Here is a 20,313-nt window from a genome sequence, read left to right as displayed (position 1 = left end):
TGACTCAAAATCCTGTTGTTGTTAAACGAACTCTGCGGAATACAGTCTGATGTCTTTTAGCACCTTCTGTGGCAGTTGTCAATATTTACATTTGATGGGATAGTCTGTGGGAGTCCAGTGGTGTTGGAGAAACTCTCTGTTGACTAAGGATAAGGCCCAGAAGGCTCCTGAGGTCATATGAATTGGTGATGGGAGGATGAAGATATTCTAAGATTTCTGACGCCAAACTTCTTGTTTTGATTATTAAAGCTGTGGGGTGTGGCTACAGTGTTTGGACAGGTTCAAGTCTCGGACTAATGAGAGGGCACAGTCCTCTCGTGGCCACGTGCAAGTCCCAGCTTGGAGGGCAGAGCCCTCCCAGCACAATTATAGCCAACAGCTATAGTTGTAAGCTTGAATCTATGGTCCGAACACGTGGCCCCACGGGCCTAAGTGATATAGGCTGCAAATAAACAAAGCTTGATCAGGTGCATGTAGTTGAGTAGGATTGAAACTCACGAGAATGTTGTAAACATCTTGACCACGCCCTTACTTTGCCTCGGCATCTGCTATAAAGTAAAGACAAGGCTTGTGGGTGCTGGTGCTGTCTCTCAGGAAGCAGCGTCCCACCGAGACCCAGCTTTCATTCTCTTGTCTGTCTTTTCTAAGCCTTTCCGCCGCCCCCACTCAGGGTCACCTTTGGCCGTGCTGGCGCGGCACATAAAGCCCTGGCTGGTTTGGCTCAGTGGATAGAGCGTCAGCCTGCGGACTGAAGGGTCCCAGGTTCAATTCCTGTCAAGGGCACGTGCCCAGGTTGCGGGGCTTGATCCCCAATGTGGGGCATGCAGGAGGCAGCCGATCAATGATTCTCTCTCATCATTGATGTTTCTGTCTCTCTCTCCCTCTCCCTTCCTCTCTGAAATCAATAAAATATATTAAAAAATAACCTGCTGTTAGGAGGAAAAGCTTGTGTCTAAACTTTAGTTTGAAATTCATACAAATTCTGGACACAGGCCAAAGTAAGCAATATATATATATATATATATTTTAATTTTCTTTTTTCCATCACCATTTATCCCCTCTATGCTCTCTTCCACCTCTACTCCTCCCATTCTCTTCCTCTGCAATCACCACACTGTTGTCCATGACAAATTTTCAGGTAATTATGAGGGTGATCACATCTCCTATCATTTATATCCAATGCACTGCACACTAAAAAGAATTTAACCTAACATTCAGTTATCATCTTTTGGATACCAAATTAAATGAAAGGTACCTAATATCCACCCAAATTGTACTGCAAACAAATGCATGATGTCATAATGCCACTCTGCCTCACACCTGCAATATCTCCAACACCAGGATCATCTATATACTAGTATATAAAACCCTAATAAGCAAATAGACTGAACGGCAGAACAACTGAACGACCGGTCACTATGATGTGCGCTGACCATCAGGGGGCTTGTGTGGAACATGGTGGGCTTCGGTCACGGCAGGATGGTGGAGCAGGTGAGTACCTGTTGCTGGCGCCTGGTGCCGGCCCCGATTGCTCAGTGCTGTCGGTGGGTGCAAGTGGCAGCTGCTGGCCCCGATCGCCCCTGGGGGCTTCTCCAGCTCCCCCTGCTCCTGAGGGGTGATTGGGGGCAGCAACCGCTGCTCACACCCACTGATGGTGCCAGCCCTGCTTGCACCCGCTGCTGGCGCCAGCCCCAATCGCTCTGCGCTGTCAGTGGGTGCGAGTGGGGCCGGAGCCGTCAGTGTGTGGGAGTGGCGGTGGCGGGAGTGGGGCTGCCCGCAGAGAGGGGACCGGGGCCGTGGCGGAAGAGGCTGGGCGGGAGCACGGAGGGTGAGCCGAGACCTGCCCTGGTGCCCACTGCAGCCTCGCAGCCCACAGTTCCTTTCAAGATGCATGAACTCGTGCACTGGGCCCCTAGTAGAAATATAACGTCCATGGCAGGTGCATTGATTGAGTCAGTCTTTCCCACTGAGTTTGGACTGAACCTCAGAATCCTGCTTATCCTGCCCCTGCAGGGAGCTACTGTCAATCAACTAGACACCAACTAGTTCAACTTGAGATGAAATTGTTTTTCATGCTTACACTATGATAATGATTATAAATGTGGAATCTCTTTATTAACTTTTAGCAACAATAAAATATGTCTTCAGTGAGTAACAAATACTGGAGGCAATACTTTCGAATAAAAAAGAATCTAAGGACTTAAAATAGCAGACATATGTCGTAGCAATATCTTTACTGATACCGCTCCTAGGGCAATGGAGACTAAGGAGAAAATAAACCAATGGGACTACATCAAAATAAAAAGCTTTTGCACAGCAAAAGAAACCATAAACAAAACAACAAGAATGCCCACTGCATGGAAGAACATATTTGCCAATGCTATTTCAGATAAAGGTTTAATCTCCAAAATTTACAGAGAACTCATACAACTTAACAAAAAGAAGTTAAACATCCCATTCAAAAATGGGCAACGAACCTAAATAGACACTTTTTGAAAGAGAACATACAGAAGGCCCAGAGACATATGAAAACATGCTCAAAGTCACTAATCATCTGAGAGATGCAAATGAAAACAACGAGATACCATCTCACACCTGTCAGAATGGCTGTCATCAACAAACGACAAGTGCTGGCGAGGATGTGGAGAAAAAGGAACCCTCCTGCACTGCTGGTGGGAATGCAGACTGGTGCAGCCACTGTGGAGAACAGTATGGAGTTTTCTCAAAAAATTAAAAATGGAACTCCCATTTAACCCAGTGATCCCACTTCTAGGACTATATCCCAAGAAACCAGAAACACCAATCAGAAAGAATATATGCACAGCTATGTTCATAGCAGCACAATTCACCATAGCTAAGATTTGGAAACAGTCTAAGTGCCCATCAGCAGATGAGTGGATTAGAAAACTGTGGTACGTCTACACAATGGAATACTACGCCGCTATAAAAAAAGAAGGAACTTTTACCATTTGCAACATCATGGATGGAACTGGAGAGCATTATGCTAAGTGAAATAAGCCAGTCGGAGAAAGATAAATATCACATGATCTCATTCATATGTGGGATATAATGATCAACATAAACTGATGAACAAAAATAGATCCAGAGACAAATGGCAGGGGGGGGGGGGGGAAGTTAGAGATCAACTAAAGGACTTGTATGCATGCATATTAGCATAACCAATGGACAGACGCTGGGGCGGTGGGACTTGTCCTTGGGGGTGGGAGTGGGGGGGTTCAATCAGGGGAAAAAGGAGACATATGTAAAACTTTAAACAATAAAAATTTATTAAAAAAAAAAAAGAAAGAATCCTTTCTGACTCCTCTGTCTTTGCCATGTTTGTGCCAGGAATGGTGTGGATGGGTCCTGCAACCGAACTCAGTCGTTGCTCAGCCAGTCTGCTGCCTGACCACACTGTCCTCGAGGCTACGTGCCAACTTGCATGTTTTCTCAAAGCTCCTCCTAGGAGGAGCTGCCATTTCATTCACTTCCTGCTTTCCCCCATAAACAAATGCTCCCACTGGTATCGAATAAACGGGTAAACAGAAGAAATAGTGAGGACACTCCTCAGGGCGAGAGGAAGGGAACAAAGCACGTGGTGTGAGAGTGGGTCAGTGGTGGCGGCTAAGGCAGGGGGGGGACCAAGGCCGGAGTTTGCCACTGGCAAAACCATTAATTGGCCTCCAAAATCCATTTAAGATGTACCTAGCGCAGGGGAAATCACCGATAAATATTTACTGAATGAATGAACAAGCCAATAAATAATTGGTGAGCAGGAGAAAGAAGGAGAGAGTTAAGCCCCAGGCTGGAGTTACTGGTCCTCAGCCCCGGGCTGTTCCCTCCACAGCCTCTTCCAGGAACCTGGGATTCTGTGCCCGGGGCCCCGCGTCTGAGCTGCAATGGGAAAAGGGCTACAAGACACAGTCTCCCTGGCCTTGGTACCAAACCAGTGAAGAGTTCTGTTTTGAAAACCTCTAACGAATGGCCACAGAAGCCACAGAATGATAATTTCATCAGGAAACTGGGCCACAAAAGGCAAGCAAGCCGCCAGGCCTGAAAGCAGAAAAGTCCTCACAGGCCAAGAACCCGTTAGGCCTCACCGAGGACAGAGCCCGCCTTCTCAACTGGGAAACGTGTCCCCAAATAAATGAGGCTGTGGGGCGCTCACAGAGGCCCAGCTCGGACCAGTTCCTAATTAACGCAGCATCCTTGGTTAGTCTGCCTCGACCTGCAGCAGAATTTTTATTCCAAGTTTTACCGGGACATTTAGATTTTTCCAAGTTGTGAAAAGCTCCCCCTCCTTTCCCCTTCATTTCAGGCCTGCCAGGCTTGAAACCAGGCCAGGTGGGTTACAGACACAGTGAAACTGCACAGGCCCAGGAGGGGGCTGCTGGGACAGAGGCCTGGAGGAGACACTAGATGGCGTTGTCTGGGAGTGAGATGGTGGTGACTGCGTTCCCTCCCCCACCCCTCCCCGAGGCTCCCCATTCCTCCCTCTGTGCAGGCCAGTGAGCCCTCTGCCAGCTGGAGCACCCGGAGAAGGGCACTCACTCCTGGTAACCTATGAATGAGACACGTGTTGGGATGCATGTGGTCCCAGAGGTTGGGAAAGAGCCTCCACCACCACTGAGAAACACCTGGAGAAGCAGCGAAACAGCCGGCAGCTCCCCCTTCTCCCCTCGGCCCTCCCTCCTGGCCAACCAGCCTTGAAGTCCTGTTGCTTCTGCTCCTGCCTCATCCCCCAAGTGGTCTCCTCCTTCACCTCACTCCACTGCCCCACTCTGACTCATCACTGCTCACCCGGCCCCTCCCAGAGCCTTCCAGCTGATCTCTGGCCAACGGGCTCACACACTTCCCAGCCTTTCACGGCAGGCCGCCAGACTGCCCTTCCCCAAACACCCAACCGCTTCCGGCTTCAAGTCTCTCTGGGGCTTTCCACCTCCCACCTCCCACCTCCCACCTCCCACCAAAATTTCAGTCCTGACTCCCTGGACAGCCCCTCCCTGGTCTCCCTGAGCTGCCCCATTCTTTTCTGCCAAACTTCAGGGGCTCTGAGTTTCAGGAACACTAAACTACTCCCATGCAGTGAGCTGCCTTAGACACAGCTCAAGCGTGACTTCCATGAGAAGCCTTCGTGCCAGTTCCACTGTAGATGCCGGTCTCTGTGCGTCAGTCATGCCTGGCACGCATGTCTCTGACAGCATTTGTCCTCGCTGTGGCTGTCAGTCCTCACATCTTTCTCCCAGAGGTTGGGAGTGCTATCAACTGTCCCTGTAGCCCGTGGTGACACCAGATGGGAGCCTGACCAGTGCCCAGCAGATGTTTACTGAACGGATAACAGAACCATCCACTTCTCTGCTCCTTTTAAAGGTTTTTAAAAATTGATCTTTTTTTTTTTTTTTTTTTGAGAGAGAGAGAGAAGAGAGAAACATTGATGTGAGAGCAGAACATCCATTGACTGCCTCCTGCATGCCCCCTACTGGAGATGAAGCCCAAAACTAGGGCATGTACCCTGACTGGGAATCGAACCAGCAACCTTTCGGTGCAGGGGACAATGCTCAACCAACTGAACCACACCGGCCAGGGCTCCCCTGCTCCTCTTAAATGGCCTCCATTTCTCTCTGTGATTTGGTATGTGAGTCATTAAAACTTTCCAAAAGAAGGCAGGACATAAAAACAAACTTGGTAAACTAGTTAAGCAATAACTTAGTTGTAAAATGAGAGGAAACCAAAGTTGCTTGGAAGCTGGTGAGAAGCTTAGTCACCTGCATCACAATTCAAGGCCTGAGCCCCTGGCAGCCCCTCCTGGCAACTGGCCTGGTTCTCTTCATTCTTGTAATTTTATTTACCGTATTTTCTGGCATATAAGACGACTGGGCATATAGAAGATTTTCCTGGGTTAAAATGTCGTCTTATACACCGGAAAATACGGTATATTTCTACTAATATCTCATTGGCACTAGTTTGTGGGCGAAATAAGTACGTTTTTAAAAAAACAAAGTTTGAACTGTTCCGAGTGTGTCTTGTGTGTGCACATGTGAACATTATTTAGATTTCATGATGGCGGTTAGGGAGAACATGGGACATTTTAAAAGTCTCTTATTGTGGGAAATCTGCTAAGGGACCAACTATTTGGTCTGTCAAAGGACACCTATATCTGAATTAGAAAGAGGGTATGTCATAGCCTCGGCTCTGTTCACAGAAGACTCACTGGTAAAAATCACCAGTGAACTTGACATAAGGGAATGTCAAAAAAGAGAAGGTGTTTCATTCCTTTTTTTTTTTTTAAGACCAAAAAAAAAAACAAAAAAAAAAAACACGACAAAAGAAATATTAATAGTTAAGACTTTCCTGCTACATGGCTAGGTCCTGTTGACATATTAACTCGTTTAATTCTTTTAAAAAATATATATTTTATTGATTTTTTACAGAGAGGAAGGGAGAGGGATAGAGAGTTAGAAACATCGATGAGAGAGAAACATCAATCAGCTGTCTCCTGCACACCTCCTACTGGGGATGTGCCCGCAATCAAGGTACATGCCCTTGACCAGAATCAAACCTGGGACCTTTCAGTCCGCAGGCTAACACTCTATCCACTGAGCCAAACCTGTTTCAACCAACTCGTTTAATTCTTACGATGCAATGAGGTAGATGCTATTATTTTTCCTTTTTATATTATATTTTATTTATTTTAGAGTGGAAGGGAGAGGGAGAGAGAGATAGAAACATCAATGATGACAGAGAACCATTAATTGGCTGCCTCCTGCACACCCCACACTGGAGATCGAGCCCACAACCCAGGCATGTGCCCTGACCAGGAATCGAACCATGACCTCCTGGTTCATAGGTTGACGCTCAACCACTGAGCCACGCCGGCTGGGCTATTTGTTCTTTTTAGAGATGGGAAAACTGAGGCATAGGGTTCACACCACTAGCATGGCGCAGAGCAAGGTAGTGAACAAAGGTAGTAAGGTTTCAGCATCCAGGGCCTTAACCACTCTGCAAAACTGCCGCTGATGTAAACACTGGGAAGGGATAGGTATCATTCGATAATTCATTTCTTCCAGGGTCCCAGAGTGCCAAGTATGAGGCCACGGTCCCTGTTCTCAGGAAGCTGGCAGGGCAGGCAGGGATAGAGTAAGACATAGCACATCTATCCATCCATCCATGCATACATCAAGCACGTGGGAACGTGTGTGAGACAGCCCGGCAAAGATGCAGGCACACCCTGCCCGCTAAGGACCGCAGGGGCTCAGAGCGTGAGCTTCACCTCCATGGCGCCATCAGGGGAAGCCCACAGGCAAATGATATCACCTGTATAAAGAGATGAGGAGATGAAAACACGAGAGCCGAGGCAGTCAAAAATGCTCCAAGTGAAGACAAGAGGCTTAAACACAATGTCAGAAGGAAAACAAATGAGAGAAGAATTGATTTAAGAGCAGTGCAATTTGCATGATGCAGAAGAAAAGAATTTGTTTAATCCGCAGATACCAACTGTAATAATGTCAAGAAGACATTTGAACAAATTTGCAACACAGGAATTTAGTCATTTCCACACTAGCTCACTTATTAAGGACTGGAGGTTGCAGTCTACCCTGTAACCTGAGGGTTAGGGCTCAGTTCCTCATCACCCAGCAAGACTCCACAATAACCTTAGGAGGGGAGGATTATAAACTATGTTTGGTTTGGCTGATACGTTTCTGGCATCGAGGCCACTTTTGGTTTTGGGGTGTGCTCCATCCTCCAATGTATTGGAATGGCAGAAATAATCGAGGGGCTCTATCCAGCTCATCTGCACTTCAGTGTTTGTTGAATGAATCAATGAAAAAGTACTGAACAGACAACATTTCCCATTTCCCATATCAGGTGGAAAATTTTACAAACTCTGCATAACCTGCAAAATATGCATGTCAATGTTACATTTACAATTACCTGTTCAACTAATTGAGGTTCAGGCAGGTTTACCTACACCTCTAAGGGGCTAGAGGGCTCCAGCTAATGTTTGTATTATGTATAGAAGTAATTACTCAAGTGAGGGAAAAGAAGTGTTAAGAGAATTTTCAAATTCTAGTCATGCGGGTGAAGAAAATAAAGGGATTTACACAGCTGAACTGGTGAGTGAAGTACGGAAAGCTGCCAATTTGGTTTGTAATTTGTTTGGCTTTCCCGTTTTCAGCTAAGCAAACACAGATGCCAGAACAAGGACAAGCTAAGAAGTTGCCTTTGGTTTATTTTTTTAAAAATTTTTATTTATATTTATTTATTTATTTATTTATTTATTTATTTATTACAGAGAGGAAGGGAGAGGGATAGAGAGTTAGAAACATCAATGAGAGAGAATCATCGATCAGCTGCCTCCTGTACCCCCCCACTGGGGATGTGCCCGCAACCAAGGTACATGCCCTTGACCGGAATCGAACCTGGGACTTTTCAGTCCCCAGGCCGACGCTCTATCCACTGAGCTAAACCGGATGGGGCTGCTTTCTTTTTTAAAAAATCCTTACCCGAGGATATGTTTTTATTGATGTTTTTTGTTGTGTTTTTTAGAGAGACAGGAAGGGAGAGAGAGAGAGAGAAACATCTATCAGTTGTCTCCATAACGTGCCCCAACCGAGGATCAAACTCACAACCGGTTTGGTGTATGGGACGGCGCTCCAACCAACGGAACCACCTGGCCGGGCTGCCTTTGCTTTCCTGAGGTCAATCCCGCCCAGCCCAGTCCTGGTGTGGAACTCAGAATGGAACAGAGGAAGCCGAAGGGCCAAGACCACACATGCAGCATCACGTCACTGAGGCTTGGGCACCCACAACCCCCAGACACTTGCAACTCCTGAGGTGTGAGCTTCGGAAACACTACCAACCTCGTTGTCTTTTAAAAAAATACCACTTGCTTTCAGGCTTCCCAAACTAGCACTGTAATCGGCCTTCCTTAAACCCGGCTTTGCTATTGAAGATAAAGGAACTCTGAGAGTTTCCTTGATATGAGAATATCATATTCCTCTGTAAGAATTTTATTTGCAAGCACTTGACTCTAAGGTGACTTCTCTTCACTTTCGGGATTAGTTTTCTGGGGAGGAGGGGAAACGCTCACTGTCACAATCCCTATGCACAGGTGTCAGAGTTTCAGTCAGTTTTGCTTTGCTTTGCTTATCCCCCACCCTTCAGAGGCCCTACCCAGCCTCTACTTGGTAAAGGCGGGCACTGCCCCCTCCATCTACTGAACAGTAAGTTTCACCCTAGCAGGTCTTGTTCACTGTTCTGAGTACTTTGCCCTGCGCCTGGCACATGGTCGTGCTTAGTGAATATTTGCAGATTGAATGAATAAATGAACAGCAAGGACAACCGGCTTGGACCTAGGCTCATCCTCCTCCCCTTCCTTAGGCCATCGTTTTTGTTTTTTAAAAAAATATATTTTATTGATTTTTTACAGAGAGAAAGGGAGAGGGATAGAGAGTTAGAGAGTTAGAAACATCGATGAGAGAGAAACATCGATGAGCTGCCTCCTGCACACTGCTACTAGGGATGCGCCCGCAACCAAGGTACATGCCCTTGACCGGAATCGAACCTGGGACCCTTCAGTCCACATGCCGACGCTCTATCCACTGAGCCAAACCAGTCAGGGCGAGGCCATCATTTTCTATTACCAATAGAGTAACACTCCATTCAGTATCCGGGACCCTCTTTATCTGGAAACAATGGGAGAAGACCCAAACCACCTCTCCACAAGCAAACAGCTGCCATGAAAGTCACTGTGAGGAGAAATAAGAGTTGTCAAGCAAACTTAGACCCGTGTGTCACGTTGAGTCCCAGGACAAACCACGTTATGTTGGCAGATTAGAAGCAAGACAGTGGGCTGGGCAGGGGTGAGATGCTGAGGAATGACATGCAACAGACTACCTTCTCCAGTTCCTTCATCTTATAGACGAGGAATCCACTGCCCAAACTCACACAACTAATGAGTCGGAAGAGGCCATCGTAAACCTGGGTGTTCAAATCCTTTCCCACTGCTCCTCTCTGTCACAGTCACATAAGTGTCCAATCATGTCCAGTAAACCCAGGAAAAGCCTTCAGATGGCATCTCTGGGCTGCAAATAGCAGGCATTAGCTGTCAGGGGGTAAGCTTAAGTAGAAGAATCCGTGCCCCTGTGTAGTAGTGTCAAAGTCTGCTGACTCTCCCGCTGCCCCTGGCTTGAACCCTCTTAGTCATCTCTTGATCACACCCTCTCCTGAGCCACTCCTGCCCAGAGAAGGTGAGCATGGTCAGCACTTAATGACCGCTTGCTGTGGGCCGGCAAGGTGCAAAGCACTTAACATGCGTCATCGTCTCCTTTAAACCCCACAACAACCTCTGGAATGAAGACTATCATCATACCTACCTTTCACATGTGGAAAGGGAGGGTTCAAGAGATTAAGTGACCTGCTCACAGTCCAGAGATTCTAAGTGGCAGAGAGAGGACTTGATTCCAGACAGAATCACCAGGGAATCCATCCTTTTGGCCATAGGCCATGCTGCCGGCCTATTGAGGCTGGCTCCCCTCAAGTCAGCCTTCCTTTCCCCATCTCCAGAGTTCAGTTCTTAGCATCTCACACCTACACTACTGCCCTGCCTCTCCTCCCTGCCTCTTCTGTGGCATCTTCTCCTTCCATCCATTTCTGCTCATCTTCCCAAACTGATTCTTCTATGTCGCTCAGAGGTTTTTCTCACATTAACCAGTTCCCTGCAGACACCAACTGGGTGTTTGACAATTCAATCCTGACACTATCTACCTGGTGTGGGCATCAGATCCCACAAGGTAGGGGCTCAGGCCTACCAGACTTCCCCCACTTCAGATGCCCGTTGCCTGTCCTGGGCCACCTGTGCTACCGACCAATCAGCTATCAAACCTCCACAGGTTTGACAGTTCACTAGAATGCCTCATGAAACTCAGGAGAGTGCTTCAGTCACTATTACTGGTGTATTATAGAGGATCCAACTCAGGAACAGCCAAATGGGAGACATGCATGGGGAAAGGTATGGCGGGAGGAAGAGGGGTGTGTGGGTTTCCATGCCCTCTCTGGGCATACCACCCTTCCAGCACCTCGTGTTCACTGACCCAGCAGCTCTTTGAGCTCCATCACTTAGTGGTTTTTAATGGAAGGTTCATTACAAAGGCACAATTAATTAAATCATTGGCCCTTGGTGGCTAGCTCAATCTCTGGTCCCTCTCCCATCCCAGGAGGTTGAAGGGAAGCTGAAAATTCCAAACCTCTAATTATGGATTGGTCTTTCTGGCCACCAGCCCTCATTCTGAAACTATCTAAGGGTCCCAGCCATCAGTCATCTTATTAGCATACTAGGGGCCTGGTGCACGAAATTCGTGCACTGGGGGGGTGGCGGTCTCCTCAGCCCAGCCTGCCCCCTCTCACATACTGGGAGCCCTCAGGGGATGTCCTACTGATGGCTTAGGCCCGCTCCTTATGGGGAGCGGGCCTAAGCCACAGTCTGGCCTCCCTTTGTGAGAGACAACCAGGCTGATCAGGGAAAGGCACCAGCCCCATCACCCCGCTGCTGGAGCCACTGCCAGTCACCACAGCCACCAAGGTGTTTTCATCAACACGGACTCCAGTCCCTTCAGCAAGAAAAAATGACAACTTTCTTTAGGCATTTTCAAGATGTGTCTTTCATAGAATATGACATTTCTTTCTTTCTTTCTTTTTTTTTTTTTTATCCTCACCTGAGTATATGTTTCCATTGACTTTTAGAGAATGTGAAAGAGAAAGGGAAAGACAGAGAGAAACATCAAAATGAGAGGAATACTTAGATTGCTTGCCTCCTTCATGAGCCCTGACCGGGGCCCCAGCCAGGGAGGAGCCTGCAACTTAGGTACATGCCCTTGATCAGAATGTAACCTGGACTCTGCGGTTGGCAAACCTAGGCATTATTCACTAAGCCAAAACGCTGAGGGCAGGTTATGACATTTCTTAGCCCCTCCAGCAGTGGACCTTCGTTTTTTTCTCCAGGAGTGTGGTGGAAAAGCCCTAGATCACCTTTTTGGATTCTTATACCCAAGTTACTAAGAATATTACCAGTGGCATACAGGGAGCTTAGCCAATGAGCGGTCAGAAAAGGTATTTCCTCTGTAGTTCACGCCTATCTCCTGTGATCTCCGGCTCCGCCCCTGCCAAGGCCTAAAGCCTCCAGCCCTTGGCAGGGGCCCCCCAGCTGGCTTGATCGCCAGGCTCCGCCCCTGGCCAAGGCCTCAAGCCTCTGGCTGAGGCTCGGGCCCTGGGCAGGGACCCCTAGCTGGCTCTGATCGCCTGCAGGGGACCCCAGCTGGCTCTGATCACCTGTGGGGGACCCCCCACTGGCTCCGATCTTCCCCTCTGATCTTCGGCTCCAATATCCCAGTTCTAACAACCGCTGCTCTCTGAGGCTGCAGCCATCTTGGTTAGGTGTATTTGCATATTCACTTTCTGATTGGCTGGTGGGCGTGGCTGGTGGGCGTGGCTTGTGAGTGTAGCAGAGTGATGATTTGCATATTACTGTTTATTAGATAGGATACAAGACACTCTCAGAAACTGGGGACAAAGACCAAATATTTCTTTTTTTATTAGACCACTGTCAGGCTCTCCTCAGAAACCTCCAGTGGCTCCCCTGACAACAGAGGTGATCCCAAACTTTTCAAGATGCCTGTAAGCTGTGCACCTCACCTCTCATAATTGCTGGCACTCGCCATGGTCCAGGCTGGTCCACCTTGCAGATTCCTGCCTCTGCACCTTTGTCTCATCCTCCTACCCTTTAACCGAATCAAAACATTTCTTTTTTTAATTTTTTTTTTGAAATTTTAAGGTCAGTTTATTAGTTCATTGAGGAAAGCTTTCAGAAGAATATTCTCCTGAAAATTGTTTTTTTCTTAGAAAAAAAGGAAGGAAAATCAACACCCTCTCGGCCTAGCCACAGATGCTGTGGCAGTCAAGCCTCTGCAGACGGGGATGGTCCATCAATCGGTCAAGTCGCTCTCTGGGTCAGCAGGATTGTAGTCTGGATCATCCTCGTCATCCTCCAGCTCCAAGTCATCCATTTCCTGGAACAAAGACTCATCTACCTCCACATTGTTTCCAGCATCCTCCAAGAACTGGATATCAGATGTGTCAAGATTATGATCTGTTTCAAACAGCTGTTTCCCACTTAATTTATTTTTTCCTGCTTGTTCTTCTTCTTTCATTCGTTTCTTTTTAATTTCCAAGAGTTCTGCATCAAACTTGGCTTTCCAACTTAAGAAATTCTCAATTGTAACAGGAGTGACATGAAATAATTGCTTTTCGGCTTCTTCTGCTTCTTTTTCTTTTTGTTTTTTTTTTCTTCTTCTTCTCTTCTAGTTTTTATTTGATCCACTATTTCATTTAATTTTTCTTGGACAGCTGTTACCAAAGTAAAGATCATCACCATACCAAGGTTTTCTTCTGCCTGTAATGCTAATAATTTTAAGATGCTTGTGACATCATTATCTTCTAGATTTTCCTGGGAGAATATTTCATAAAGGGGGGCTTCATCTGGGTATTTCTCACTGTATGTAAACTTGAGGGTAGTCTGTACAGTTTCATCATTTTCTCCAGCCTCGGATGTCACAGTAATGGTGAAACTAGGAGGGTTTTCTGATAATACTGTAAAGGAGTCGGGGTAGATGGACTCCAGAGCCTCCAGCTCGTTGCGCTTCTCCTCACCGTAGTCTGTCATCGTGGCCCTCGCCGCTGCCCATGGATCGCCCAGACACCCAGGCGGTGCGCCGCAGCCGGGACCACAGCGGTGCCGGTAGAGCGGGCAGCGGCCTCAAAACATTTCTTAGGACATTATTTGTTTAGAGACGTGAGAAACCTCAGAGATGAGCTGGTTCAAATCTTTTATTTTACATACTAGAGGCCTGGTGCACGAATTCATGCACCAGTGGGGTTCCTCGGCCTGGCCTGTGGGATTGGGCTGAAACTGGCTCTCTGACATCCCCCGAGGGGTCCTGGATTGTGAGAGGGTGCAGGCCAGGCTGAGGGACCCCACTTGTGCATGATCAGGGCTGGGGAGGGACTTGGGAAGTTGGCCAGCTGGGGAGGGACCGCGGGAAGGCTCCAGGGCATGTCCAGCCCATCTTGCTCAGTCCCAATCAGCTGGACCCCAGCAGCAAGCTAACCTACTGGAGCGTCTGCCCCTGATGGTTGGTGCACGTCATAGCGACTGGTTGACCTGTCCACTGTCTGCCCCCTGGTGGTCAGTGCACATCATAGCAACTCATCGACTGGTCGACTGCACCCTGGTGGTCACTGCACATCATAGCGAGCGGCTGAACAGCCTTAGCATATCATTAGCATATTATGCTCTGATTGGTTGAATGGCTGACCGGTCAACTGGACACTTAGCATATTAGGCTTTTATTATATAGAACTAGAGGCCCGGTGCATGACATTTGTGCACTGGGGGGTGGGGTGTCCCTCAGCCTGACCTGTGCCCTCTTGCAGTCTGGGACCCCTCAGGGGATGTCCGACTGCTGGCTTAGGCCCGCTCCCTAGGGGACATCCCCTGAGGGGTCCTTAGCGCTGCTGCGGAGGCAGAAGAGGCTCCTGCCACCACCGCTGCGCTCACCAGCTGTCTGAAGCCAGTCTCGCTGCTCCTTAGCACTGCCTCAGAGGTGGGAGAGGCTCCCGCCACCACTGCTGTGCTTGCTAGCTGTGAGCCTGGTTTCTGGCTGAGCGGCGCTCCCCGTGGGAGTGCACTGACCACCAGGGGTCAGCTCCTGCGTTGAGCATCTGTCCCCTGCTGGTCAGTTTGCATTATAGCAACCGGTCATTCCACTGTTTGATCGATTTGCATATTAGCCTTTTATTATATAGGACTAGAGGCCCTGTGCATGAATTCGTGCACCGGTGGGGTCCAGCTGGCCTGCCCCTATCATAGCCAATCGGGCTGGGCTGGGCGAGGGGATGCGGGAGGTTGGCCAACTGGCCCCACCCCCTGGTTGAACTCCCGGTCAAACTCCCTGGTCCAGGGGACAATTTGCATACTAGCCTTTTATTATATAGGATAAGGGACTAATGATTCAGAGAGGTGACTCCATAGCCCCAGATTATAGATTATTATCCTCAAAAGGCAGAGAGATAATAATCTAATTCAACTTCTGAATTTCTGGTGATAAGTACCAGGGACAATAAGCTTCAAATGAATAAAGTTATGTAAACTTTCTTTTTTTTTAAAAAAATATATTTTATTGATTTTTACAGGGAGGAAGGGAGAGGGATAGAGAGCTAGAAATGTCGATGAGAGAGAAACATCGACCAGCTGCCTCCCGCACACCCCACACTGGGGATGTGCCCACAACCAAGGTATATGCCCTTGACTGGAATCGAACCTTGGACCCTCCAGTCCACAGGCCGACGCTCTATCCACTGAGCCAAACCGGTTTCAGCAAGTTATGTAAACTTTCAAAAGCACAAATCGTAAGGCAAAAGGAAAGATTAGTTTGATTATACCAAATGAAGGATTTCTGTTCAATTAAAGACACTATAGACAAAGTTAATGGACATAACATAATCAAAAATATTTTTAAAACTTAACCGTTAACTGCCACAATAATTTGAATTTAATTAAAAAAGGTCCACCGCTTGCGTCTATAGACGCTTATGGCGTACACATGGTTAAAATTGATCACGGATCAATACCTAGAACTTCTGGAAATCAAGAAAAATAGAGCAAACCCAATTTTAAAAAAGAGCAAATAATGTGAACATGCAATTAGGAAAGAGAAAGCCCCCCCAAAAGTCAACAAATATTTCAAACTCACTATTTATTAGAAAAATACAAGATCAAGCAACCATGTCACTTGACACCTACTGGAAAGCTGGGCAATGCTGCAAGGTATGGGTGAGGACAGGGCTTCACATCTTCGTGGGGAAGAGGGTGAGGGGAGGGGGCTCCAGTCACTCAGGAAGCAATGTGGCAGGCCTTAGTCAAAGTCAATATATGCGTGCCTGTGGTCAGCAATCCTGCCCAAAGAAATGCTCCCAGCGGGCCTTGTAGGAGGCTATTGGGAGCAGCATGCTTGTGAAATTGCAGCATAATTTGCGTGATCTCTGTGGACCCATCACTGGGGGTGGGGTGGGGGTGGGGAGGATGGTAAAGTCTATGGAGATCTCTGTGGAGCATGATGCACAGTATATGTATGTGCATGGTAGACACAGAATGACAGGGACAGATCATACAACCAGTTTAGGACAAAAGTAAGGACCAGAATGAGCTGAGGAACATAATTTAAAAACAAGCACCTCAAATAATAAAGGTTCTGCAAGTACACACAGGAACAAAACATAAACATCTCACACATTAGAATGGTTGCCTAAGCGTGACATGGGTACCTGGCTAGCGGTCCCCTGGGCGAGTTCAAGACAGGGGCGATGGTCCCCACCCCAGCTGCGGGCGCAGGCTCCTTGGAGCAATTCATTAAGGCTAAGGCCGAAGACTTTTGGGCAGAAAGTGGGCTCAGGGGCCAGGCCTCGGAAGCAGGGGCAGCTAGAGAGGAGGCTGACCTTCCCTAAGAAGCCGTCTTCCTCACAGCCCACCCACCTCGATGGTGAGACTCACTTGCAGAGATGATCTCACTTGTAGAGATGAATTCGTTTGGCTTTGTGCTTGGGGGTGGGGGGGGGGGGCGGATTTCATAAGTCTGCTCAATGAGTAAACATTAAGGATAGTTTAGACAATGGGACTTAGAAAAGATGGTGGAAGGGATGGAGGAGGGAGGTAGACTGTGCCAGGTGGTCAGAATCAGATAAAGGGATGGTTGCAAAACCCAAGCCTTCCCATTCTCTCAACTTTTTTTTTTTTTTTAAGAACCCATGGAATGAGCCTCTATCCAGCACTGGGGAGGTTCACATTCCTTATCACATGCATTGTTCACAAAAATCCCACGTGCAGGGTGGGGGTCATCCCTCCTGTTTTACAGTTAGGGAACATGAGGTCTGAGAAAGTAACCTGGCCTCGCTCACACTGAGAGTGAGCGCATCCATGTTGTCTTCCCGCTGCCCGGGGACACCAGGCCTTCCCCTGCTCTGCTGTCCTCCCTCTAGAGCTGTCTGCCAGCAGTGGTCCGGGTCCGGGTCCGGGTCCGGGAGGTCCGCAGTCTCACCCTGGGACCTGCAGGGCTCTCAGAACTGCTCCAGCAGCTCTCAGCCGGCTGCAGCAGGTCTAGGAAGTCTCCGCCTCCTCAGAGACTCTGCTGGAGGGAACTCCTGGGGTTTAGCTGGGTTCCAGCAGCTTCCTCTTTGCCACCCACACCCCTGAGTCCTTATTTGTGGCTCCTCTAACCAGGTCTGGCTTTTAGAGAACTGGAGATTGCCCCTCCACAACTGTTTTCCACTCTGATCGGAATCTCCAGCTTCCTGAGATTCAAGAAGTGGGTGGCGGGCAGGCGGGCAGGGAAACCTTTATAGCGGAACATCAATAAATTCCCTGAGAGTAGCATAAACAAAAGGACAGTGAAAAATCTCTGTAAAACAAGAACATGGCAGTGTTTTGCCACATGCTAAAGCATTACAAGAACTAGGATTTGATGCAGGTCAAAAAATTACGCTCGTCAAACCCCAGAACTGCACAAAGTCCTGAGGAGATGCTATCAGGAAGGTGGCTTTCAGCCAGCCCCCACTCCCACCCCACCCCACCCCACCCCCTTTACCCCCTGCCAACTATGTCAGTAGCCTCAAGCCCCAGCCCAGTCACTTTGAGTGAAACTTAAAAGAAAATAATTCCATCCAACATTCTAGAAAGCATTCAAAGCATTCCTGGTGGGGATGGGCTGGAACTTGCAGACTGCCCCAGCCTCACCCAGAGTCCTGTCATAAACACTTGATAAGATGGTTAACACCAGGAGCTCAGTTTGACTTAAAGAGGAAAACAGTATTATTAGAGAAAACTAGGAATTCTTCCCCCCAACCCTGCCTCCTACCCCAAAGGAGTTTACACAACTGTGGAGAAAAGGGTGTCACAGAAAGAAAAGTTTACAAAGTTGTGGTTTATATGTGAAATAAAAACAAACTCATGTAAGGTTTATTCTGCCCTTCTGGAGGGGAAATGGAGAAGTCGGCTAATAACAACTCAATTAGATAAATATTTATCCGGCCATTACTGTGTACTAAGCATCAGCAGGTCGGGCTGTGGAGAAGCCAACGCCGGGACCACACAGAGTTCTTGGGACCCGCCATTCTTCTGCTGAGCAGCCCATAAACTCTGGGGCTTGGGGGACCCCTTTGAATCGCTGCTGCTTTGAGAGGGTCTGATAACCTTAAACCCAGCAATCAGAATGGAGAGGAGCTGGCCGCCCTTCTCTCCTCTCTCTAAAATGAGCTCTCTTGTTGAAGAAAACAAAACAAAACGAAACAATTGTACTCTCTTATCATCTTTTCCTGTCCTCCTTTCTCCAAGTTTCCAGGAAAAAATACAGCATTGTGCTTTGCCGACCTCTGTGCTCCTCTCCTACAAAGTATCTTGTTAGGCCTCTGTTCCCCAGACTCGTCCACACCTCCCCTTCCCTTCCCCACGCCAGGGCTTCACCGATGGCCCTGGACCCTCGCTCTGTTCTTTCTCTTCTGCAGCTCCTACATTCTGGTTCCCAGTTTCTCCACACACTTCCTTCCTCAAGGATTTTACACAGCGTTAAACTTGGGGGAGGGGTTGGCTTAAACAAGCAAACTGGTTATACTTATTTATTACTGTGTAACCCTCTCTGCTCCTTCTCCAAAATTCAGCCCAACAAATAAGGCAGCATCTTTAACAGAGTACTTGGGAGCTTGGACTTAAAACTCCTGCATGTGTTCTAAGAGTCCCTCGTCTCTTAAGCTGGATGCTTCCTAACCCTCTGCTGCCAAACTGATTTTATTGAAGTCCTTTGGAACCCCAGTGTCTTCCGCATTTCGGTCCTCTGTGGGAATTTCTTTCTTTCCTTAGATTTACACAGCAGTGTCTGGTAAGAAGACGAACTAACATGCATGGAAGCTGTATGTACTACGTGCCAGGCAGGCACGTGAGGTACATAGAGTTCTTATCCCCGCTTCCTAGCGGCCGGAACTGAGGCACGGAGAGGGTCAATAGCTTGCACACTTCAGGTAGCTGAGCAGAGAACCTAACCCGAGGCTGGGAACTTAATCAAGGTCAAGTTGGGGTCAAAGGGCTCCAGAATCCACACATAACAGGTCTCCTTCTTTTGGAGCTGGTGCCCTGGATAACGTACTCAACGTCTTTGACCTGGAGTTTTCCTCCCAGTAAAACAGAGATAAAGCATCCTAAGATAGCGGGGGCAGCCAATGAGCGGGATGCGTGACAGACAGGTCTCCTTGGGTCCCTGGCGCTGGAGAGTCGCCCGACCCCGACGCACCCCAGCTTACCCCTCTGATAGGCAGGGCTGGTTCCTGCTCCCCTAAATAACCCAGATCCCATGGTGGGATCCCCAACTTCAATACGTTTAGACGCATCATCCAAAAGACTTCTGCATCTGTATCTACTCGGCTCGCTGGCCTTTCTCCCTACCTCGCTCCCAGGCGCTGGCGGGCCACCCGGTGCCCGGCCACGGGCTCCTCCTCCTCCTCCTCCTCCTCCACCCCGGCTTCCCTCTCAGTTCCGACTCCTCTCCTACCGGGGCTCCGGAGCCCCCGCCCAGCCCCCCGCTCACCATGGCATCGTAGCCCAGGGCGTTCATGAAGTGTGCCACCTCCGCTCCCTTGTACACGGTGAACCAGATGGTGCCCTGGTACTGGTCGCCGGCGTCGAGCAGCAGCACGTGGGGCTCGGCGCTGCGGACCCGCCGCACCTGGGTGTAGAGCCGGGCCACGCCGCCCACGCAGCGGCTGGCGTTCACGCACTTGCTGGAGTCCTCGCTGGTCTGCTCCAGCCGGCTGTGCACGTCGTTGGTGTGCAGGATGGTGAGCGTCCAGGCGCCGGCCGCCGGCCACAGCAGCGCGCCCAGCGCGAGGAGCCGCGGTGCCAGCGCCCGCGCGGCTCGGGGACACATGGCTGCGGCGCGTGGAGCGGGCGCGGGAGCAGGCGAGCCGGGCGGGCGGGCGGCGCGGAGCGGCGGGAGTGCGGGCGAGCGCCGGAGTTAGGCTCTTTGGAGAGCGGGGCGGGGCGGGGCGGGCCCTCTGTCAGCCGGGAGCCCAGCCCAGCCCCGCGGCCAGGCGCACGCCCGCTCGGTCACCCGATCCGACCCAGGCACCCGGGCGCCCGGGCGGCGCTCGCGGCTGGCACCCGCTCCGGCAGTCACAGTGGGAGGTTGTCCCGGGCGGGGAGCGAGCGCCGGCCGCGAT

General features: G+C 49.2%; 2 protein-coding genes and 1 non-coding gene across 4 annotated transcripts in view; all 3 read right to left on the bottom strand.

Annotated features, from left to right (window-relative positions):
* Positions 1 to 20,090, bottom strand: part of NT5E (5'-nucleotidase ecto) — a 55,684-nt gene extending 35,594 nt beyond the window's left edge. For both annotated transcript variants that reach the window (XR_008557183.1, XM_008145541.3), the window contains exon 1: positions 19,683 to 20,090. Coding sequence is in view for 1 of the 2 variants with exons in the window: in XM_008145541.3 (XP_008143763.3) it covers positions 19,683 to 20,021 (339 nt within the window). In the remaining variant the exon portion in view is untranslated. The remainder of the gene's footprint in view (positions 1 to 19,682) is intronic.
* On the bottom strand, positions 11,508 to 11,580 carry MIR9202 (microRNA mir-9202). The gene is given in 1 exon segment (NR_130494.2): positions 11,508 to 11,580. It is a non-coding gene; the product is annotated as a microRNA mir-9202 (primary transcript).
* Positions 12,782 to 13,808, bottom strand: LOC114227307 (RWD domain-containing protein 1). The gene is given in 2 exon segments (XM_028129213.2): positions 12,782 to 13,340; positions 13,343 to 13,808. Coding segments are annotated over 2 exon segments (735 nt in total). The 5' UTR covers positions 13,718 to 13,808; the 3' UTR covers positions 12,782 to 12,980.
* Positions 20,091 to 20,313: the final 223 nt, after the last annotated feature.

Source organism: Eptesicus fuscus, chromosome 10 (genome assembly GCF_027574615.1).
Source record: "Eptesicus fuscus isolate TK198812 chromosome 10, DD_ASM_mEF_20220401, whole genome shotgun sequence".
NCBI classification, from domain to species: domain Eukaryota; kingdom Metazoa; phylum Chordata; class Mammalia; order Chiroptera; family Vespertilionidae; genus Eptesicus; species Eptesicus fuscus.
The sequence above is the reverse complement of the archived record's forward strand: the minus strand, read 5'-3'. Positions and strand labels throughout refer to the sequence as shown.